Source organism: Triticum aestivum, chromosome 1B (assembly GCF_018294505.1).
Source record: "Triticum aestivum cultivar Chinese Spring chromosome 1B, IWGSC CS RefSeq v2.1, whole genome shotgun sequence".
NCBI lineage: Eukaryota > Viridiplantae > Streptophyta > Magnoliopsida > Poales > Poaceae > Triticum > Triticum aestivum.
The window spans coordinates 668,403,678-668,428,405 of NC_057795.1; the positions used below are offsets into that span (position 1 = coordinate 668,403,678).

General features: G+C 49.9%; 2 protein-coding genes across 2 annotated transcripts; both read left to right on the plus strand.

Moving 5' to 3' along the window:
• The first annotated feature begins 11,650 nt into the window (after window positions 1–11,650).
• LOC123099458 (uncharacterized) lies at window positions 11,651–12,534 on the plus strand. The gene has a single exon (XM_044521613.1). The coding sequence runs from the start codon at window positions 11,777–11,779 to the stop codon at window positions 12,392–12,394; it is 618 nt and encodes a 205-aa protein (XP_044377548.1). The 5' UTR covers window positions 11,651–11,776; the 3' UTR covers window positions 12,395–12,534.
• Window positions 12,535–20,183: 7,649 nt separating this feature from the next.
• Window positions 20,184–21,043, plus strand: LOC123099469 (uncharacterized). Its single transcript, XM_044521621.1, has one exon. The coding sequence runs from the start codon at window positions 20,251–20,253 to the stop codon at window positions 20,806–20,808; it is 558 nt and encodes a 185-aa protein (XP_044377556.1). The 5' UTR covers window positions 20,184–20,250; the 3' UTR covers window positions 20,809–21,043.
• Window positions 21,044–24,728: the final 3,685 nt, after the last annotated feature.

Sequence of the window (24,728 nt, forward strand, 5' to 3'; positions counted from 1 at the left end):
GTTTCTAGAAGAAATTTGAAAAAGATATGTAAATGATAATCAATGTAAAAAAATAACCTTAAAATATTATAGTATTGTAATTAATATACATACAATTAAATTAAATTAAATTAATAAATATCAACATACTATTTAACATATATTCATATAAAAAAGTAATATAAATTAATTATAAGAATGATTGTATAATTTAAATAATACTCCCTCCGTCCGAAAATACTTGTCATCAAAATGAATCAAAAGAGATGTATGTAGAATTAAAATACGTCTAGATACATCTCTTTTTATCCATTTTGATGACAAGTATTTCCGGACGGAGGGAGTAAGTACTAGAGGATTACTTTCTAAGGGATCACAAAGCATGTATTTACTTTTTCATACATATTTTCTATTTTTTTAAGGAATATATAAATATTTTCTGGCAAACACAAAACATTTATGAAAAAACGTGAACACTTTATAAAACAACACAGAAATATCATAAATACTGGACACTCCTATATTCTGCATAAACTTTTCTATTAAATGTCAACACTTTTAAAAATTATATGAACATTTATTTGTATTTTTAAAAATTTAACTTAATATGTTTATTGATACTTAAATTATTCTAAAATTACATAATAATTTTATATTTAATTATTAGTAATTTATGCACGTGAATATTGTTTAAATAATACATGATTAGTTTTTGAAATTACGCATGACTGAAACTATTCATGAATAGTATTTGAGTCATGCTAATATTTTTAGATTTAAGTTATTATACATCAATAGTAATTTCATAGATATTATTTAAATGTTCATACAATTTCATATATTTTATAAAATATACACGTATTTAATGAAATATTCATGTATTCTCTCTATCCCAAAATAAGTGTCTCAACTTTAATATAATTTTGTATTAAACTTAGTACAAAGTTGAGACATTTATTTTGGGACGGTGAGAGTAAAATATAAAAGTTTTCATGTTTTAACCATACTTTTATGTAGAGCTAAATGATATGTACCTTAGTAGTCCATATATGGCATCAGTTGTCGTCATGCGCAGTGGTTAGGATGCGCCCAGCCCTGCATCAAGTCTCACTGACAGTGGGCCTGGTATGTCACGTAAGCGTGGGATGCAACCGCATACAGGAAATGTGACTGTATTTGCACGCATGCGCAAGTTAGACGACTACAATCACCTATTTTATAAGTTTGTGCACTAAGCTGACCACTGCGCGCAAGTTCTAAGACCTGTAGTGTATTTACCTCTTCATTAATTAAGGAGTAAACATAGTTACGTACTTCCCACAAGAAAAACGTAGCTATGTACTACAACAAGGCCGAATTATTGATTGCAATTTTTTGTTGTTGGCTTACCAAGCTGACCGCTTTGGTAAGGCCGCGATGAGAAGCCCGGACGTGACACCGTTTTTTTTTTTGCATGAATGGTAGAAGATTCACTCTTCGATTTCTTTTTGGCAAATAAAATGTTGCATTTATGATCAGTGCGCCGCAGACTAGGGGATCAAACAGGCTGTGGTGAGGAGTGACTTCTCACTATAGATGAGAGGGAGGCGAAAGAGATTGATATAAGCGTTTGCGCTCTTACCGGGCGTCGTCTTCTCTTCTGATGCGCCAACTGCAATTCTTTCAAAGAGGGAAAGTGTCCCTTGCTACCCAAGGTGACCAGGTATTGTCCCATTTCCTTTCAAAAGTATTTAGACCTGCTCAACAAGGAAACAAGGTTCCTGTATTTCACAAAGTTTGTTGTTAGTTGAAAGCGAAAACCAGCAAAATCCCTTCGATAAACAAAACAAAGTACCCAATAAAAAGTGACAAGTTATAGAGCCATCAACACCCGTGCCACACTGGGCGAGGCAACACAGGGCCCAACTACAAACTCTGCATTGAGCATAAGGGTTCTGAGGAAAGCCATCCCACTACTGTATTCCATCCATCCCATATGGGGGTCGAAATGGGAGTGGCTTTATCTTTGCTCGCAGCGAGTGTGAGGGTCCCCTAGCCTCAAGTGACGAGTTAATGGGTTGGCCTAGTAGTGTGCTCCTTCATTTGTTAGTTAGTTATTTGTTTTTTTTAAATTGGTTTAAAATTTGGGATAACTAAATATACATTTCAAACATTACATGAGCTATTTTTTTTTTCAAAATGTTCATGTCGTGAAAAAAAAATTGTCCACACAACTTTTAAAAAATGTTGACAGCATAAAAAAAAATTTCGTGATATTTAAAAAATGTTGACGCGTTCCAGAATAACTTTGTGTCATTTAATTTTTAAAATAATATAATTTTTCTTACATTGTTCTGACAATATTTCATTTCATTTCATAAAATGCTCACATATTTCCAAAATATGTTAGCCACATTATAGAAAAATGTTCACATAGTTTATCAAATGTTTTGTACTATTTAGAAAATTGTTTGTGACATTTTAAAAAGAGTTCACGCATTGCAAAAATATGTTTGGGGAATTTAAAAAATGTATGCAAATGTAATTATTTTCATTGTTTAACAAATGTTTCATTAATTCAAAAAAATGTTAATTATGTATTTGAAAATGTTTAAGATTTATTTGAAAATAAATTCAAATATGTGTTTGAAGAAATATTCATCATATATTTGAGCAATGTGCATCTTAAAATGTGATACTTGTATAAGAAAAAGTACAGCATGTATTCATAAAATTTGACATGAATTTGAATAAAAGAAAAGGAAAAAACAAAACAAAACAAAAATAATAATGAAAACCAATAAAAACACAGAAAGAAACTGCACAAAACCTTCTAAAAGCGTACCGAACCAGTTCATAGATGCTTTCCAAAACCGCTCCTAGCAACTAGAATATTGGGCCGACCCACTAACCTTGCACCAGAGGCTAGACCGAAGGATCTCTCACTACGATTTGTTCGTGTCCGATTTGGACATATGCCCAACGTCTTTGTTAGTACTGTGTTACTCACTAGTACTCCGTAAACTAATATAAAAGCTTTTAAAACATTAAAGTAGTGATCCAAACACTCTTATATTAGTTTACAGATAGTTTGAATCCTTGCTGTGTCACACTCATGTCTGAGTCGGCTTTTTTAGCTGCCTACTGGTCCAGCTGCATACGTGGTATATACTCCCTCCGTCTCACTTATTTTGTGATGGAGGGAGTATGCGCATTGATATGAAGCTATCTACCGTGAGTTGTGAGATAGAGAAAGAAGATAAAGAGAGACGAGAGGCAGGCGAGATTGATTGCCTTGAGCATAATGTACCAACGGGTGGAACACATCTAGTTTAGAGCATCTCCAGCCGTTGGCCTCCCCAGGACGCATAAAAATCGCCTCATGGGGGCGAGCCGGCGATTCGTTCGGCACTGGGGGCGATTTTGTGTCCAGTCGTCGTCCCCGTCGCTGATTTTGGCCCACTTTTGAAGCCCCATTTCGACGAAAAAGGCCTATATGGGCGAGAATAGGCCCATATTCGGCGTGGTTCGCCGTGGCTTGGCGTTCAATTATCAACATAAATATTTTTTTATCACATATTTCATCACAGAAAATTCAAATACTTCAACAAAATAGTAAAACAACAAATAGTTCAATACAAATTATATAGTTCAACAAATAAAAACTCATATTTCATCACACGTCGCGCTCGGTGTCGCCCTTGAGCCTCCATAGGTGCTCTATCAGATCTTGCTGCAGTTGATGATGCATCTGTGGGTCTCGGATCTCCTGACGCATACTGAGGTAGGCAGTCCAGGTTGCCGGTAGCTGGTGATCAACTTGGACAAGAGGACCCTGCCTGTGGTATGGTTCAGCGTCAAACACTGTCTCTTTCTGCTCGCTCTCAACGATCATGTTGTGCAAGATGACACAGCAGGTCATGATCTCCCACATTTGATCTTTCGACCAGGTCTGAGCGGGGTATCAGACAACAGCAAATCGAGATTGGAGCACACCAAATGCCCGCTCGACATCCTTCCTGCAAGCCTCCTGAATCTTCGCAAACCAGGCGTTCTTGCCTCCAGGCACAGGGTTTTTGATGGTCTTCACAAATGTCGACCATCTCGGATAGATGCCATCAGCTAGATAGTACCCCTTGTTGTAGTGCCGCCCATTGATCTCGAAGTTCATCGGAGGAGAATGACCTTCAACAAGCTTGGCAAAGACAGGAGAGCACTGCAGCACGTTGATGTCATTGTGAGTTCCTGGCATACCAAAGAAGGAGTGCCAAATCCAGAGGTCCTGTGTGGCCACCGCCTCAAGTACCACACTGCAACCGCCTTTGGCGCCTTTGTACATCCCCTACCAAGCAAATGGGCAATTCTTCCATTTCCAATGCATGCAGTCGATGCTTCCAAGCATCCCAGGAAATCCTCTTGCAGCATTCTGTGCTAGGATCCGAGCAATGTCTTCCGCATTGGGGGTTCTCAAGTATTGCGGTCCAAACACTGCCACCACTGCCCGACAGAACTTGTAGAAACACTCTATGCTGGTGGACTCGGCCATGCTCCCATAGTCGTCCAGTGAGTCACCGGGAGCTCCGTATGCAAGCATCCTCATCGCTGTCGTGCATTTCTGGATGGAGGTGAATCCAAGTTTGTCGGTGCAATCCATCTTGCATTTGAAGTAGTTGTCGAACTCCCGGATGGAATTCACAATCCTGAGGAAAAGCTTTCTGCTCATCCGACAACGGCGCCGAAATGTTCTGTCGCCGTGAAGTGGAGCATCGGCGAAGTAGTCGGAGTAGAGCATGCAGTAGCCTTCGAGACGATGCCGGTTCTTTGCTTTCACCCGCCCCGGCGCCGAGCCACCTCGCCGCGGCTTTTCATTGCTCGCCAGCAACTGGGCGAGGGCGACGAGCACCATGAGATGCTCTTCTTCCTGGACGTCGGCTTCGGCTTCCTCCTCCAGCAGCGCGGCGAGCACTTCCTCGTCATCCGAGTCCATCACCGAGGCAGGCAAATCGCCGAACACCTTGCGCGCGGTGGGCGTGCACCCGCCGCTAAACTGCCCCTCCGCGGCCGGAAACGGGGCCGGAAACGCCCAGCTGGTCTCGGAGGGGCTGCCACGGCGAACCTCTGCTATTTTTCCGGTGGGGAATGGCTACCTAGCGGTGAAGGGCAGCGGGGCGGCGCTGGGATATACCTAGTGGCGGCCGAGAGCGCGGGGGGTGGGAGGCCAGTCGGGGAAGAAAATCTTGACTTTTCACCTGACGGCGTGGGCCAACCGCGCTTTTCCCTTGGGCCGGAGCCCCCAAGCGACCCCCAACACGCCGGGTTCGGCCTGCGGCCGCCGGGCGGAAAAAAGGGCCGAACCGGCGCTTTTTGTCATCCTAGGGCACGACTGAGCCATTTTTTTGGCGTCGACGCCGAAAAAGTCGCCTGGGGGGGCCTGTTGGGGGGCACGGCTGGAGATGCTCTTAGTCGTCCGATTATCGTGATCAACGTTGAAGTCAGATGGGCGTGCCATAGTGGAAGGCGAGGGCGATGGATTCTGGTATAAAGCCGCCCATGGTTGGTTCCGGGCCGAGAGGATGAGCAGGGGCTGAGCTCAATCATGGGATGCGCACGGGAGGAGCTCAAGTCCGAGCAACAAAATTCGTAACTACCAAGAGTACGGAGGAACGGTGGTGCGCCCGGCTGTACCCCGTCTTCGGCAGGTCGCTGTCGCCGCCACGCCGGTGTGCTCCGGAGCCGGAGAAGACAACGACGGCCAGTGCACGCGTGCCGCTGGGGAAGCTTCTACTCCTCTTCTCGTTACCAGCAGCGCAACAGTGAAATGGTGGGGATCAGCCGACAACGGCGTGCTACAGCTCGTGGTGTTAGCGGCCACGCGCATGCCTGAAGATTTTATGGGAAGTGTTAGAGTTGTGTCGAATATAGTGTACAAGGTAGGTTACAGTTGGACTATGAGTTGTATTGTGTTTACACAGGATGTGGAGTCGTGTCCTAGTAGGACACTTTGTATCCTAGGCCTCTCATATATAGCGGGGGTAGACACACGATGTAGCCTATGCCAACATAATAGCACCAGAACGCAGGGGAAGCCGGCGGCATGGTGCCGATGTCCAGGGCGACCGGGTGTGGTATTGTGACGGTGTCACGGGAAGGAGCGCCCGTAGTCGGGCCCCGGGGATGTAGCCATATCGATGAACCTCGTTAACAAATCTCGATGTCATACTCGTTTGATTGCTTGGTCCTCGGATGATCGACGGTATGCCTCGGATATATTCTAACAAGTGGTATCGTGAGCAAGGTTCGAAGGATCCGCGGAAGTTGATCTAGAGGAAGCGGAAGATATCATTGGAGTTCTGCAGGAGCGATTGCAGTCAGAGCGATCTAAGAAGCAGAGGTGTTCCAGCGGTTGTGATCTTCTCGGAAAAGCGAATCAGATCGAGGCGGCGGCGGCATAAGCGTGCAATCTGGCAGCGATTTGTTCAGAGTCTCGGCGAGATGCGATTGGAAGCAGCGGCGTCAGACGAGTCAGGCGGCGGTTGATTGCTGGATCGATCGGGCGAGTGTACTCGAGGCACGCACTGTGATCGCTGGTGCCTGCCGGCCCATCGTGCAGCTGGGCAGGCCAAGGTGTGGCAACATGAGCAAGTACAGATGGCCGTGAAGCACGCAGGAAGCGCTATGAAGCAGCGGACAGAGATTTCGTTTTGGAACAAAAGGGACCGAGTCCCGAGAGAACTCGTTGCCGAGCCGGACTGTTGGAGACGTGCACGCGCACTGGAAAGCAGCCCGGCAAAGGACGAGAGACAAGACACAAGGCAGCAGATCGAATCGGCGGAGAAAATTCATTGATACGCATCATCAGAAGAGCTGAGGCAAGGCAAAGCTAGCATTACAAAAATTGTGCCAAGGGAGCTACGCCACGTGAGAAAACCAGAAGGTATTTTGGTTGGAATTGCTATTAGTACATGAGGGTGTACCACAGTCAGGTTTTGCTTGTGTACTAGGGCATCACGTGAGAGAAGCTTGGATAATTTTTCATAGGGTTAGCCGTACAAAGAGCCATGATGCCAACGGGTATCAGGTTTGAGGTGGAGAAGTTCGCGGAGCTGAAGACCTTGGGTTATGGCAGACAAGGATGAAAGATTTGTTGGCACATCAAGGATGTGCTTGAAGGCGTTGCGGGAAGTCATGTCAGCTGTGATGGAATTAGCATGTGATGGATGGGAATTTGCCGAAAACGGTATGGGAGCCTCGAGCGTGTCGTACAGTCGAACGAGATCGGCTGGGTCGGACTAGACAGTCTGACGGATCGACGCAAGTCGGTTGGTACAGAAGACGGTGGTGAGATCGGTGATGACGACATTGGAGCGTGTTGCTGATGGTGACCGACTTCTGGGGCGTGGAAACACGTGGCGCAGGCCCGAGGGCTTGTGCGGCTTCGACAAGACTATGGCGCGGGATTGATTCAAGGTGGTGTATACACGAAGCTTGAAGTCGATGAGGCGAAGGGGTGGACTGATCATCTACCATGGAGTCATGTTGAAGGTGGAGCTGGAGTCTGACGGAAGACTTCACTCAGTGCTGATTGAGGGGCTACGGCGTAAGACGTCAGAGAGTCGAAGCCTATTTCAACGGGAAAGAGCGAGGGACACGTAGTTCGGACTGGAGCCCAGTGGTCTGATGGAAGCGTGAAACTCGTCATTGGTCGGTGATGATCGGTGGTACTCTGCAGTGGGGGTTGAGTGGTGTGGGTTTGTGACCCTTGAGACTCGACCGGGACAGCGGAGGCTCGACGTGATAATAGCGGCGAGGCGTGCGGGCATGCACGGGACATGGAGACGGGTCAGGGCTCTGGTGGTCATACATGTGGTGAGACAACTGCGAATTTGACTCGGGATGGCTACAAGCAATGGTGAAATTCCTTCAAGTTTCAGACAGGCGGTCAAGAAAGGAGCGGTGAAATTGAATTCAGGTAACTCTTATGTGTGACACCCAATATGTGAGTTGTTTACTTTCACGCAGGTCAGTGATCAGTGTGTGATGACATTGGACGGATACTCTGAAAGTTGGGAGCACAGACTAGAGTAAAGAGAAACTTAATTTTGCTCGAGCGTTGACTATGATCAAGAAAAGAAGGGACTACAAGTTGCACGTGGAGTCATATGAAGTCTTTGGAGTAGCAGCAGTGCTCATGGAATAAATTCAAGTCCAATGTACATGAAAGTTTGATGCATGAACAAATTCAAGGTGGTGGAGAATATTCGTCAGGGTGAAGTTTGTTAGAGTTGTGTCGAATATAGTGTACAAGGTAGGTTACAGTTGGACTATGAGTTGAATTATGTTTACATAGGATGTGGAGTCGTGTCCTAGTAGGACACTTGTATCCTAGGCCTCTCATATATAGCGGGGGTAGACACACGATGTAACCTATGCCAACATAATAGCATGTGCCGGTGTCCAGGGCGACCGGGTATGGTATTGTGACGGTGTCACGGGAAGCAGCGCCCGTAGTCAGACCCCGGGATGTACCATATCGGTGAATCTCGTTAACAAATCTCGGTGTCATGCTCGTGTGATTGCTTGGTCCTCGGATGATTGACGATATGCCTCGGATTTATTCTAACAGAAAGAAGGGTGGTGGCAATGGCGGCCGCCGGAGGTCGTATCTCCCGTACAGGCAGAACCTCGTCGGGCTCTTGGCCAGCACCACTGCGTTCCGGCGGAGCTATCACCTGTTTTGACTAATACTCCCGTACAGTATTTCATCTGCATGCATGCTACCGTGTCAATGTACGATTGGTAAAATTTCTCTGTCCGTTTCTGAGGTATAGTGTGTAAAAGAGCTTGCTGCAGCACAAAGCATACACTGAATCCATATGTTCATCTAAATTTACTGATTTATTAAGAATTGTTTTCATGTTATCAAAGGGAAGTTTGTCATGATGGTAGGTGGATTTTTTGTCCTTGGTGCAACTACAATTGGTTGATTGTTTTGTACCCTTTGAAGGAAAATTAATTTTTTATAGTACATTCCTTCCTCTCCCGTAGCAATGAGATGATCAAGCTATTACATCATAGAAACCGGCAACTTAACCGACAAACCAAGTGAGTTTATCACTATGCTCCCAACTGGCTATCTTAACTAGGCCCGACAACGTGTGAACCCTTGCTCTCCTCTTGCATTCTCCATACTCCCTCTGTTCGGAATTACTTGTCACAAAAATGGATAAAAATGGATGTATCTACAACTAAAATACATCTAAATACATTCATTTCTTGGACGAGCAGTTCCGACGGAGGTAATAGGTCGCAACATCATCTATCTCCTGTGAAAAACGTAACCAAAATCGTCGCCTCCATTTCTCGAAGTTGCTAAACACCCAAAATCATTCTCGATCAGGTTGCCTTTGTCCATCATCTTTCATGAAATTATGACCGTCCCTATGGACATTACAACTGACGTTGCAACTGCCATCACCACATAACTTGATTGCTCTGTCTCCACCCACCTCCAGACATACTCTCTCTTCCGCCTTTCAAGTTTCAACCTATCATTGAAAATCCTCTAAAACTATCTCACTTGTTGGCACGCAAAAATCCTACTCTAGTTGTTTTACTCTACTTCCATCCGTCCTTGATGCTCTTTTTGTCCAGATTATGTATGCCCCTCATCTCTTACTAAAAAATGAACAAAGGCCTAGGCGCGATTAGGCGTGATTTCTTCTAGGCGGGTGAGCAAACATGGATGGGGGCACTATGTTTAATTGTTTGAAAAATATTTCAAAACCAAAAAGTTTCAATGGTCTATACATCAAAGACTTGCTTACTCAAAATAATTGCCTCCTTATGAATTTTGCGTTCAATGCTCCTAAAATGTTAAACCTCCCCTGGGTGCAATGTTTCACACTCAACAGTCCTCCAATATTGCCACTCCCACCTCTCAACCCTCTTTCCTCTGGAACAATATAAACCAACATGATTCAAAGTATCCCAAAGACATCAACACTAACTCACCGTCAAGTCCAATTGGACCCATGACAAGGGCTTGTACAAGCGACATACAAATTAAGGTGACTTCACTCCTCTTTGAGCTCCCTATGAATTTAAATGAGACATGGCTACTGCCTCAATCTGGAACCCTTGTGCGTGCTTAGGTACAAAGGCAAGGACCATGGAGAAGCACGAGGAGAGAAAACTCAAATAAGGAGAAGAAGTGCTCCTTCACTACAACTCAACTGTTCCGGCCAGGGAGCCGGATTATCCAGGACGAGGCCGAGAAGCCCCAGTTGAATCAGCCGAAAAGTCTGGTCATGCATGCGCCTCTGCCGATTCACCACTTCCGGACTGCTCGGGAACCAGTTATGACTGTTCGGGCCGAAATCGAGAGGCCCTAGATGAACTCCCAAGACTATCTTGGTGACTCCCACCAAATGCCGGAAGAATAAAAACCGAACTATTTGACATGCTGAGTGGGCTAAGCCCATGTGCCTTTTTCCCACCTACTTCTCGGTCCTAGACTATGTAAGTCATATCCCCTTCCTAGATGTACGGTTAGCGATGTATTATAGACAAAACTAGGAGAGGTTTGCGCATCTACCTCCTTGAGGGGATCTCCCCAAGTGGTTTCAAGGCTTCCACTTGTGGAGAACACTCTATTGGAGTAATTATGACCTCCATTCGAGAAGATTCCTCTGAAAATTACGATACCTCCTTCTCTTCGGAGTTGGGGTGGGGGAAACCCTTTGCTTGCCTTTTTTCCTTTGTTTGTTATTTGGATCTAAGATGCCCCTCTTGTATTGACTTTTGTGTTATAAGATGAGTACTCAGTGGTGAATCTCTTATTTAAGTGTTTCTCTTGTGTTTTCCGCATAGTTCCTCGTGCTCTTCATGTTCATCCTCACATCCACCTTCAATTCGTAAAGATCGGGCCACCTCACACGGTTTACCATGTCTTGCAACAACCACCCATCCTCAAACAAATATCATTTGTCCTCACTAGCAATGGTAGATCCGCCTTCTTCTATAGAAATACTTGGCCCTCTAGCCAACCCTAGCGCATTATCACACGACATTGACTCTATCATTTCTCTCACATATCAGACAATTGTGGCTAGCTAGTTAACCTCCAAAATTGTTTGACTGCGGCTGCTAAGATATAGTTGGATGTTGTTTTATTTCTGTTGCAGGATTTCAGCCCAGGTCAAGACAATGACAACGCTTCCTCTTCCATGGGAAGAACTTCTCCACCCACAACACCAGTGGATAACATCCTCATGCGTGAAGACCACACCGACCACAACGCCGAACCTAACTTGGTTCTCAAAAGTCTCGATATCTCCGACTGGCTTCTATTTGGGCACAATCTCAATTCCAAGGCCAACCTCTTCCACAAGACCATCACTCACAATAGCATGTGCCCTAGATGGGAACACGGCAGACTGGCCGCCCTCATAATGTTTGGGCTCTCACCAGCCTCTCGACCCCATTTTCTCTCGAGTTGGTTTGGGACTCTGCGTGCCCCCTTTGGTCTCGACAACAACGTTTGGCCATGGGTAGCTCTCACCATCCTTTGGGAGATTTGGCCATGATTGTTTAAAGACACATCTATTTCAGCGTTCGTTGTCTCGATCAACTTTGACGTCGAAGGCCGAGCAGGAGTGGAAGGCGGGTTCGTATAAGTATATGTGCCCACGGACGGTTCTGAGTTGAGAGGAGAAGCTGAGCACAGCTCGTACTAGGACATGGCGGTACGTAGTAGTTAGGGCGGGTGCGTGAGAAGAGAACCGGATGTTACAGTAGAACTAGTAGCTGTAGCGAGAGCATGGAAGGCGCCGGCGACTTCACCTTCGCCGTGGCCGCGCCTCTGGCAGGCGCCGGCGGCCGACGGGTAGGCGCCGGTCTGCTGTACCCGGTCTTCGGCCAGCCGCGGTCACCGCCGCGCCAGCGGGCTCTGGAGACGGACACGACGACGGGCACCGCGCGCGTGCCGCTCGGGCGGCTTCTGCTCGTGGACGCGTTCCGAGCAGAAGCGGAGCAGCAGCAGCCGGACGGCGGGGACAAGCTGTCGGCAAAGACGTGCAACTGTTCGTGGTGTCCCGGATCACCGTCCACGCCGGCGACAGCGTCATCCCCGACGCGCTGCCGGAAGAGCGGCTCCACGGGGTCGGTCCTCCGGTGGAGCCAGCGGCTCCTCGGCCGGAGCCGCAGCGACGGCACGGAGAAGTTCGTCTTCCTGGACGCCAGCCCTTCCAACTCCGGGACCAAGCGCAAGGGGGTCAGGAGCGGCGGCGTCGGCGGCCACGCACACGTCTGGAGCTCTTACGCGCACAAGGGCGCTGGCAATGACGGGCGCCGGAGGTCGTTTCTCCCGTACAGACAGGACCTCGTCGGGCTCTTCGCCAGCGCCACCGCGTTCCGGCGGACCTACCATCCCTTCTGACGACGTACCGGATCCGTAGAGCATTTGGTCTGCATACATCCTACTCTTTGAGTTTGTACTCCTGCTTGTTTGCTTGTTGTACTATTTCATCATCGGTTTGTATTATTGGTGACCGGAGCGTGTAAAATCAATTTCATATTTTTTTGGGGGTGAATTTCATATGTTCCTTTGAACTTTATGCAGTACACTTTGTTCAGTAATGCTACTACTTAAAAGGCTTACGCCCCGCTGTATAATTATAGCAACGGCACGGAATACCTGCTGGGGCAAACAACACATCAAGCCTAAAAGAAAAAGAAGAAAAGAGAAAGTAATGTCAACAACGGCAACTCGATGAAACGTGGATGACCCGCCACCGCTACCCCCTCCGGAGTCGTCCCACCACACTCCAAGTACCCCGAAAAGCCACGTACCAAGCAACACTTTCAAGAAGGAATGCGACAACGACAACGCTGCTGCCCGGATATGTCCTGGGGTTTTCTCCGGCACGCGGAGGAAAATGGGGAATGGGTACATCCGGTGCCCTTCAGGAAAATGGCGGCACCCACAGGCATCAGCGCGTCGGTGCCAGATGAGCCAACATGGATTTCTCCAAAACCCAAAAACCACTAGCCAAATGATCCGTAGCCTTCCATCTAGCTTGCCACCCACTAGCATGCGCCATCACGATCTGAACGCCACCCACGTCGTCTCACTGATATCACCATCGCGAGGCCTAGAGGACGGAATATGGGAGTGCAAGGAATCGAGGACGGCATCATCGAGGCCACGCGGGAGGGAAATGCCTCCACTGCCATCGCGAGGGAGGTCACTGCCTCCAGCGCCTTCGCAGTAGCCGGCCAGATGCGTCAGCAGGGGCACACCAGGCCTCCGGGCCCAGACGGGCCTAGATCGAGCCTGCAAAGCCTCCGCCGCCATGTTGCAGCAAGCCGGCGACAGCGCCGCCACCACCCAGAATCCCGACTCACGACCTCCACCACCAGGAGGCTACACCATCGACAGAAGAGCCGCCAGCCCGCCTTGGCTCAGATGGGCCCAAAGGGGCCATATCTAGGTTGAACGGGTGTCATAGGCTGCACCTCCGCAGACCACCCTCGCCAGCACCAAGTCACCCCGCCGCCGCAGCCTGGAAGAACCACCCAGAGCCGCGCCGCCCCGCGCAGAAGCACCTCAGAGAGGGGAAAGCAGGGGGCGCCGTTGCCGGTAGCGCCGCCCGGGTCTTGGCCGACGACGCACGCCAACGACGGCAGGAGGAGAGGGGATCGGGGAGGGCTCTTGGGGAGGCGGATGGTGGCGCAGCCGGTCGACCGGCGGGGACAACCCGGTCGTGAGAGGGGCAAAGAGGGTACTCCGTTGGGTTTGAAGCAATTAACCAGATAATTAGTGTCCTTGCTAAATGAAAAACAATTCTCTTCGTACAAAAATCAGCTTCCTTCAAACATGGAATTGTCTTCCACCATTTTTCCCTTTTAAATCGAATTCGAACCAAATTCTCAGCTGATGAAACTATTACTATAGTACGTAGATGCAGCCTTTCTCTTGTTTGTAACAAACTGTTAAACTTTTTGTGTTTTGTATATATTGCGGGGAGCATACAGTGAAACTTGATCAAGTTCATAATGCAAGTTCAAGAGCGGTCTCCCTCGGGCACCAACTCCCCTTTCCCAAGCTTTACTCTTCGTATTAGTCGCACGAAAATTAAATTACATCATCCGATATGATCGTATCATATCATACGTCCGTGTCAGCCTTAATTAAGCCTGGCTGCGAAGCACGACTAGCAAGATTGTAAACGTTTCTTGCAGCCTACGACGCGTGCTGCCTCCGACATCGACCAAGCATAACTGCTGACACGGATAGCTAGCAACGACACACAAGTACATTCTGGTCATCATACTGTTACTACACAGTAGCTATACATGTTTTTCCTTGCCACTTCACGTCAGACCGTAATCAACCAGATTTTTCTGGATATTTCTTCGGAGTATATATATGTGGGTGCGATTGCCATGGCTAAGTCAAAATTTACTGCGAGCAAGTTTAACCAACCGATGTGTTTGAAGTGGGACCAGACGGCTCACCCTGCGGCCAACATGCATGATCATCTTGTAGCTAGATCACCATAACACCAGCGAAAACGCCTGCTGAAGACTCGACTCGTGATCACGTACGGGCCAGCGACGGGCACATCGCCTATACCACCGAGAAATGTACTCGTAACCATACAACTATACACAAGCAATGGTCGCTATTTGAAATATCACTTTACCACCTTTATCGTGAGCTTGTTATCCTTGGCGAGATGTGGTGACCAATGCATGGGACTTTTCTGAGATACCAGGGGCTACGGTGTCACGTCGAGAGCAACGTCGTCTCATTCAGTCCTCTCCTTCTGAGTCTTTATGGATGTCCAAATTACACGACAGGCTCGTAAGATACATTACATTATTACGTGGCAGACAGCAACGCTAGCACTGTGCTTAATTTCACAGTAGCACAACATATCACCTACGGCATTAATCATTCGACGGGTTCCGGATCAACACAAACCATTGCGGTGGCAGCAGCTTCCACAGAGTCCGCCAAAACTGATTTGAAGTGAGGTGTGAGATCTGTTAGAAGAGAGAGGGGGGCATTGTTGCAGAATATGACGGATGTATTATTGAGCCTCGAGGGCGATTATATATTAAGTACAAGGCTTGAAGGACAAGACGCCTCTCCTAGAGATAAGGTAGGAGACGGATTACAAATCCTAGACTTCCAAACACATATAACCTAAATATATCTTTTTTTGAACGGTCACGCGCGGGGGGGGGGGGGGGGGGGGGAGGTTCCCCACCTGAATATATTGCTCAAAAAAGCTGCCAAAGCCAAGAGTCACCCCTTAAGCTTTGGCTGATCCAGTTTATAAGGAAAACCGGATCGAAAACCTAAACAAGTTGACCCCGTTTGAGCCGAAAACCGTACAAGCAACACAGTTACAGAAGATGAGAAAAAAAAGACACCCAGGACATGTCACGACCTAGCAGACCGAAGGACCATCACCATGAGAGACAAAGTAGATGTGGGGTGCCATCAAGGGATCATAATAATAAGACTTTGCAAGCAACCTAACGCACCGCACCGGCGTGCGTACCAAGCCCACGACGCAACACAACAGCATCCACAATCAACGAGTGCCACACCTGGACACGAACCTTGACTGGGAACTCCGCCACAGGAATTCGGAACGATTAGCAAGTTGGAGAGGCATCTTGCATCGTCGTTGAGCAAAGATGAACCGAGACAACACCAAGAGCATGAAGCTCGCCGCAACACAACGGCATCCGTGGGAGGGTCTTGAGCATGCACAGCAACATGGACGACACACCAGATGATGGGCAGGGGCGGATGAATGGCAACGAAGGGCTTGGCGAAGAGGCGAAGTCGATTGTGGTACGGGGTGGATGGGAGGCGATGAGAGAATTGAAGCAAACTCGGAGGTCAAAACAGAGGGCAAAGGAATCACCATACGGACAAGAAGGGGATGCAGACCGCGCCATCAGCATGGAAGAGCGGCGTGAGTGCGCTGCCGCAGTCGTGGTCGGACGAACCGGCAGAGATTTCTCCCCATCCCCAAGTCCAACAAGGAGGAGGAGGAGGCAGTACAGCGCCACCATGGTGGGACGCGGCGCCCGCAGGCGTCGCCGCTGGCAGCCGGCGGCCGCCGGCATGGATTTCTCCATGCCTCCTCACACCCTCCACCACCACCACACCCAACCTCCGACTGACCGGACATAGAGGATTCATTCCGATAGCCCTGAGAAAGGAGCACCCCCAGACGAGCAGATCCGCGACGAAAAGCGGTAGATCGGAAATCAGCGCATTCGCGCGCACCCACCACTGTGCAGCACCCGAGGACGAGACGCGGGCACATGCCCGCCCAGCCCGCGCGAGCACGGGAACGGGGGGAGGGGGCAGCATCGGCTCGATCTGATGAGCAGCACGGGAGCTACCCCCATCGACGGCGACGAGATGATTGGTGCAGCAGCCACCGACAGAGGGCCAACACGCGCCGGCCGGCCGACGGGCACTGGTGGCTCCGGGCGGGACGATGTGGGAGGCGGATTTTGGATCTTGGGAGCAGGCTGATGTCGCGGGCGGAGAGCAGAGCATGGCCTTGCCGCCGCCGTCTGCCGCGGGATCGGCCCGACAGCCTCCTTCGGCACCGGCGATGCAGGGGGCCGCCTCGATCTGGCGATGGTGGATGCGGAGGGGAGCACCGGACGGTGAGGCAGGGGTGGGCTTGGATTGAAGTGGGAGAGGTCGCGAGTGGTGGTGGAGGTGGACCTGGTGGATAGGGTTGGGGTCACCCCGGTGTCGCCCCGCGGAGCGACACGGGAGCGGCTCTGGTTTCAGATTTTTAGCATAACCCAAATATATCTCTAACATCCCCCCGCAGTCGTAACGGTAGCGTTGCGAACAACAAGAACATCGCGGACTGTCAGACTGGAGAGAATAGCAGCCGACAGAATGGCATCCCCCCTCCCCCCAGCAGTCCTAGCGGGAGCGTCGTGGATGGTGTCGCGTTGCGGACGCGTTCACTGTAGAGGAAGCCGACGAGTTGCTCAAGCGAATGATAACATTTTGTGCCGATGTCGAGGTGGCCGAGAGCGTAGGGTGGTGTAGCCGTTGTCAAGGTAGCCGTGCAAGAACGCTGTGGTCGATGTCGAGTCAGGGTATCCGGTGTCGAGGGAGTCGCCATGGAGCCACGGGCGCAAGGAGGTGCCAAGTTAGTCATGGGCGCAGTGGTGTCGAAGTAGGGTGCGCCGGGTAGAGGATGATGTTGACGAGGCGTCGCGCCGGGTTTGCCAAACCCGGAAACACGTCGTAGATGAAGGCATGCATCGGTGTTGCCAGCACCGGGCATGCTTAGACGGACGCAGACGAAGCTGACGAAGCGCCGACCAGGCTTGCCAGATTCGGGGACACGTCGTGGAGGAAGGCACACATCGCTGTTGCCAGTACCGGGCATGCGTAGACGAGGGACCTGCACGAGCTGTACACCATGTCGAGGAGTCGGAGAGGCCAGCAGAGAAGGACTCGACGACGGTTGCGGCATCTATCGATACGGGGTCGATGTCGCCCGCGGTTGTCGGAGTAGACAAAGTGGTCGGGGTAGATGATGGTGACGCTGGCGATGGGCTGGTGCTGGACGAAGACGAAGGAGGTGGACGGGTGGCGGCGACTAGGTTAGGAGCGCAACGACGATGCTCAAAGCAGGCGAGGAACCTGACAACGTGACGGAGATCGGCGCGGACATGGTGTTCCCGCGTCAAGGGAGGCGGCGCAGCGCATATCACGGGAAGTCGACGTGCACGGACGGCGGGTGGACTGCGGGCCGCGATGCTATGACCCCAAGGGGCGATGCAGCGGCGGCTGGCAGGTCGGGGCGACGGCGGAAAGACCTCGGGGTGGCGGTGGTGACCGCGTTCCGCATCTCTATAGCTCGAAGAGGCGGTGTAGCGGCGGCTCGCAGGTCGGTGCAACCGCGGGGACGGCCTCGGGCGACAGCGGTGACCGCATGCTGCAACACTACAGCCCGAAGAGGCGGTGTAGCGATGGCTCGCAGGTCGGGGCAACCACGTGGAGAACCGCTAGCCGGGGGCGATGGCCCGACGGGAGGCGGCGTGGACCGCGTGCCGCGACACGAAAACCCTAAGGGGCTACGCAAAGGCGGCGGCGGCTACGGGGGTAGCCGGCGGGAGGATCTCAGGGCGGTGGCATGGACTGCGTTCCGCGACGCGACAGCCCGAACGGGCATCGCCAGGAGCGACGCGCGGGTCGTGGCAGCCGACATGAAGACCTCCGGCGGCGATGCAGTGGTCCGAAGGGACGACGTGACGGCAACTTGTGGCTCGATCAGCAGTAGGCGCGTGCTCGGGGACGTGCTTGGCGAAGACAGGCGCGTGATCGGTTGATCAGACTGACGGTGTATGCGCCATGGAGGGGATGACGCGTAGATCGGAGTCGATGGTGACATTGTCGGTGATGTCCTGGGTGACGACGACGAAGACAGACCGGTGATGGAAACCGCGCGGACGAGCGGCCGGCAGCGACACACGAAGGTGTCCCTTGGGCGGCGCGTCCAACCTGGCCGCGTGGTTGATGACGAAGCGGTCGGTGTAGTCGACGCCGATATCGGAGTAGAGATGCGGGGGTCGACGGTGACGGCGGGCAACGCAAACCGATCAAGCATAGGTCAGAAGACCAAAAAAAACATCGATCGAGATGATTGGCGAGAGAAAAAAGAATCCGAACCAAAGGATGAAAAAAAACTTTTTAGGGTAGCCGATCAACACGACCGACGGGCGAACCCTAAATACGGACGGCTGGAATCGACGACACAGGGCTAATGGGTGTTTCATTCTCTAGGTGGTGTGCCCGACGTCTTGTTGCGGTCTCGCATCACGCGCATAGGTGGCGGGCATGCATGCATCGTTGAGGTCATACATGCAGGTTCCAACTAGACAGTACATGACATCTGGGGTCCTACGTACATGTTCCAGAAGAAACGAGGGCGCGTCTTGTTGAGGCCTCGCACCACGGCGAGATATGGTCTCGTGGGGTGCGCCAGAGCCATTAATTAATATCATATTTTCTTCGTCCGGAAATACTTGTCATCAATATGAATAAAAAGAAATGTATCTAAATGCATTTTAGTTCTACGTATATTTTTACTATTTTGATGACAATTATTTTCGGACAAGTAGGCGCATGCCATGTGGGTCCTAGTAGTTTGTTTGTTTGACCTGGCTGAACGTCGGTCCCACATGTTACTTATCATGCCCTAATAGATGGCATGCCGGGAAGAGAGAGGGAGCACGAGACGGCGGGCGAGAGCGGTGCGATTCCTTCCTACTATGTCTACTTGGCAGGTGCGTGGCCTATAGCCCTATACGTGCGCGCGCGAGGAACCGAGCGAGGAGTTGACCGAGGATGGAGGAGCGAGGAACCGAGTGCGTACATGCGTGCTCCTTATTTTCGACCCGTTGGCGCAATGGAACGAGGTGAAAAAGAAGCTGCGCCCTCGGCTCAAAAGAAAAGCAGAAAAATTGACCTTTATTTTGTTTTTGGCAAAAGATGGGTGTGCCCTTTGTGGCACGTACGCAGCACATGTCGCTCCTCACAAACCTAAATAAAAGGCTTTGGCAGGAGGCAAGGAGTTGAAAGAAAAGGAAGGGAGAAGATAGCGCCTCGTGAGGAAAACGATTCGAGGAGGAGCCTCGTGAGTGGCGTGCGACCGGCCCAGCGTTCGGCCGGTGCGCCGACGTAAAACGTCCCAAAAAAAGGCCTGCCCGTGCGGACGCGATGTTTTTTTCTTTTTCTTTTGAGCGGCAAGAGAAGGAAGGGACCAAAAACGTGCACGTCAATTGTGCACGCGCGCGACGGAATGACCCCGCGAGCCGAGTCAAACAATCACGAACGAAATATAATGCACGCGAGCGGGTTCCGTTCATTAGTAAGGGCATGTACAATGATTGATAAGGTATTCTTATCTTAAGTCTTGCATGTAATTTAAAGATGACAAAAAATATTGTCTACAACGGGTTATCTCTTAGTCTTATTTTTAATAACTAGCCATTCGTAAAAATATGGTGAGACATATTGTGTTAAGAGATTATCTCATGTCTTCTCTTAAATAAGAGAAGACAAGTCTTTTCTTATAAGTTTTCTCTTCTTACTTTATTATTTATTTTTACATGACACTGCTAAGATAGCACCATTAACGACGACGCGTGCTGCCTCCGACATCGACCGAACATAATCGATATGTTTGGAGTGGGACCAGACGGCCCACCTTGCGGCCAACATGCATGCTCATCTTGTACCCGGTCTTCGGCCAGCCGCGGTCACCGGCGCGCAAGCGGGCTCTGGAGACGGAGACGACGACGGCCACCGCGCGCGTGCCGCTCGGGCGGCTTCTGCTCGTGGACGCGTTCCGAGCAGAAGCGGAGCAGCAGCAGCCGGACGGCGGGGACAAGCGGGCAAAGACGTGCTACTGTTCGTGGTGCCCCGGGTCGCCGGCTGCGGTGGCAGCGTCAGCGTCATCCCCGGCGCGCTGCCGGAAGAGCAGCTCCACGGGGTCGGTCCTCCGGTGGAGCCAGCGGCTCCTCGGCCGGAGCCACAGCGACGGCAAGGAGAAGTTCGTCTTCTTGGACGCGAGCCCCTCCCGCTCCAGGCGCAAGGGGGTCAGGGGCGGCGGCCCCGAGGGTGCCGGTGGCGTCGGCGGCCACGCGCACGTCTGGAGCTCCTACGCGCACAAGGGCGGTGGCAACGATGGGCGCCGGAGGTCGTTCCTCCCGTACAGGCAGGACCTCGTCGGGCTCTTCGCCAACGCCACCGCGTTCCGGCGGACCTACCACCCCTTCTGACGCATCGACGTACTGGATCCGTAGAGCATTTGATCTGCATGCATGCTGTTGTTTGAGTTTGTACTTTGCTTGTTTGCTTATCATCATCATCATCAGTTTGTATTCGTAACCGGAGCGTGTAAAGTCAATTTCATATGTTCCTTTTAACTTTGGTTCAGTACTGCTACTTACCTTGTGAATTATACTCCGTTGGTTTATGAAGCAACTAACCAGATAGGAGCCTTGCTTCGGTAGACCCCCCCTCTCACAAACCGTATAAGGACAGTATAGTCATTTGATCAATGTATAGCCAGCTTCGTATACAAACTGTACATATGCGTCCGCCAACCCGTCACACAAACCAGCGCACATCCCCTCCGTCTTGGGTTGATCCATTTTTTTAACCTTCAAAAAATATGTGCATGAGATAGGATTTGAACACCCAACTTCTTGGTTTAATTTCACAAGCTCTAACCAACTAGGACAACTAAGTTGTTGTGCCTAGTTACTCCTTTTATTCTTCTTGTTGTCCATCTTCTCTGTCTTTTTTGTTTTGTTTGGCCATTTTATTATTCGGTTTTATTTTTTTATTTTTTTTCTTTGTAAAACACGTTCTCGTCCTCCTGTTAACAAAACAGTCGTGCACGTGATGTTAAACACATACAGTTAACGCAAACAAAATATATTTAAATATAAAAGGTGAGTGTGTTTCAGTCCGCATGTATAAGATAGATGGATGATTCATTCCGCGATATGGTGTACACATGACGTACAGGTTCTTGTCACATGAGTCGCCATGTCCGTCCTCAGAAAAAAATTAAATTAAATGCAAAACAAAAAATAAGACGGGTTTCAAGGAACGAACGAAACGATGCCGACCGGTCTGTGCGTGGTTTTAATGTAGATTTTACTAATTTAAATGCTTCGGTTATTTGCAATTTCTGTCGTTATCAATCAACATGAATATTTTCTTATATCCTAACCATTCCTTGAAACTTGTCAACAATTTTAGAATTTTAAATTGTGTATGAAAATTTTATAAACTTGAACACTTTTTCTAAAATTGTTAACAAATTCGCAACAACTGATGTTGAACACAAATTGTTATCAATCCACATGCTGGCAAAATTTGGTGTCATTTCGTGCATGACAACAAATACATCATGTTCAATCAAGACCGTTCGGGTCTGCCGGTAGGGCAAGTTTCGAAGCACTTTTAATACCTCCACCAAACATACCCAATATTTTTTCACACAGCGGCAACACCATGGAAAACACGCATGCCACGCTTCGTTGGTTTCCGACATTTCATGCATTTTCTAGGGTTTTCCCAGCGAAAAAATCTTAAACACAGGCCGAGCGTGACGGAGCGTGTGTTCGGTGTCCGAATTCGTTCAAATTTTGTGTGGGGGGCTACCATGGGCATGCCCACCCGCTTGCAAAATTGTATGCCGTTTTATGCATGGCACCAAACACACCATGTACAACTTGGACCTTTTAGGTATCCGGTATGGCAAGTCTTGAAGCACTTTTTTTCACCTCCACCAAACTGACCCAATTTTTTTCACACAACAGAAAAATAATGGCAACCATGCATTCCAAGTTTCATTGGTTTCCGACAATTCATGCATTTTCTACGGTTTCCCCGGTGAAAAAAACCCTAAAACACAGGCGAACGTGACGCAACGTGCAGTCGGTGTCAGAATTTGTTCAAATTTTGCGTGGGGGACTGCCAAGGGCATGCCCACATGCTGGCAAAATTTGGTGTCATTTCGTGCATGGCAACAAATATACCATGTTCAATCGGGAACGTTCGGGTCTGCCGGTAGGGCAATTCTCGAAGCATATTTTTTTGCCTCCACCAAACATACCCAATTTTGTTCCACACAATGGCCAGCATTCATGCCAAGTTTCATGCATTTCTAGCATTCTATGCATTTTCTATGGTTTTCCTTGTGAAAGTTCCCTAAAACATAGGGCGGTCATGATTTATTTTCTCCGCATTCGTTCATTTTCGACATTCTATGCATTTTCTATGGTTTTTCTCGGTGAAAAAATCATAAAACAAAGATCGGGCGTGTTGCAACGTGCTCGGTGTCGATATTCGTTCATTTCTGTGTGGGAGTGGAGCTGCTCCGGTGTTGCGCCAGGCCCCAATGTCGCATATCCGTCGGTGGTGATGTGCCAATCCTTCGGCAACCACGCCGACGATGAAGCGAGCAACCTGAAGTGGCTCAACTCCGCCTGCGGCCATGAGAGTGTCGACAGCCAAGATCGACTATCGCTGTTGTCAGATCCGGAGCTCACCATGGACGGTTGGCCGGCCCCGGCTTTTTATAGACGGGGGCTGCGACGGGAGGAGGTTGGAAGGCGCCGCGTCAGTGTGAATGCGGGGCCAGGCGATGCGACGCGACGACTTAATGACGGGGCGGGCGAGGCGGCATATGCGGTAGCGGAAGTGGTGCGGCAAGCGAGGCATCAGCAGGCAAAGGATGTAGTCGTGATTGTCGTCGGTTGCGTTAAATCGTCACGCGTGCTCGCAACACAAATATCATGGTCCGGTGCAGACATAAATCAAAAATAAATCATGGCTGCCCCACGATTAAAAAAAAGCAAAACACTTAGAATGTGTCGTTACGTGCATGCCGGCCGTGGCGGCCAGCTCACATTTGCTAATGCGCCCAGGCGCCGCTTTTTTTTTACTATCTCGAAAACAAATTGAGGCCGGCGCTCACGTAAAAAACAAATTGCACCACTCACCGCGGATGAGAAAAAAACACCTCACACCATGGGCGTAAAAATACATATCAGTAGTGCGTGTGCGGGCGGGTCACTTTTACAAATACGACCATCATGCCCTTACTAATGAAGGGGTATCGGATAATCTAAACCATTCATGTGTTTAAGGGGGGTCTACCGAAGCAGAAGTGACCAGATAATTAGTGTCCTTGCTGAAAACCAAATTCAAATTCTCAGCTTCTCTCCGTGCGATAATCAGCTTCTTTCAAATCAAATTCAAACCAAATTCTCAGCTGATCGATGAAACCAAATTCTCAGCTGATCGATGAAACCAAATTAATTCTCAGTGAAACATACAGCCAACCAAAACTTTTTATTTTGTATTGCGTGGAACATGGAGTCAAACTTGATCGAATTTTTCAGGATGCAAGTTCAGGAGCGGTCTCCTTCAGTGCACCAACTCTCCTTTCCCAAGCTTTACTCTTCGTATTAGTCGCACGAAAATTAAACCACATCATCCGATACGATCATATCATACCATATCACACGTCCACGTCAGCCTTAATTAAGCCTGGCTGCGAAGCACGACCTAGCTTAGCAAGATCGTAAATGTTCCTTGCAGCCTACGACGCGTGCTGCCTCCGACATCGACCAAGCTTAACTGCTGACACGTACGTACGGATAGCTAGCTAGCAACGGCACACACGTACAGGTTGGTCATCATACTGTCACCCCACAGTACTAATACATGTTTTTCCTTGCCACTCCACGTCAGCACGGGAAGATCGCGCCGCCACGCCCTAGGCCTCCTCTGCCTGATCTCTCCCTCCCTCCGCCGCCCGAGTTCATGCCGGCGAAGCCCGGGCTGTGGGCTGTAAAGGCGGCTGCAGGGGTCTTCTCCCTCGCATGCGGTGGTGTCTTCCTCTGGCGGCGGCAACATGGCCACTCCGGTGATTCGGTGGCCTGTGTGGCGGGATCTCGGTGGAGGATGTGATGGCGGCGGCGCGGCCTCCCGCGGCGGAGGCGCCCCTGTGGCGGTGACCGGAATCTCGGATCTCGCCGGGCCCAGTTGGGCTTAGGCGGACCGGCGGATCTGGTGCACGGCGGCAGGCTCGCGCGGTGGGCCTGACGTAACCGGCTACTCTGGCACCGTGGTGGTTCCGTGGCCGGTTAGGTGGCGGCGGTTGGTTCCCTTTGGTCCG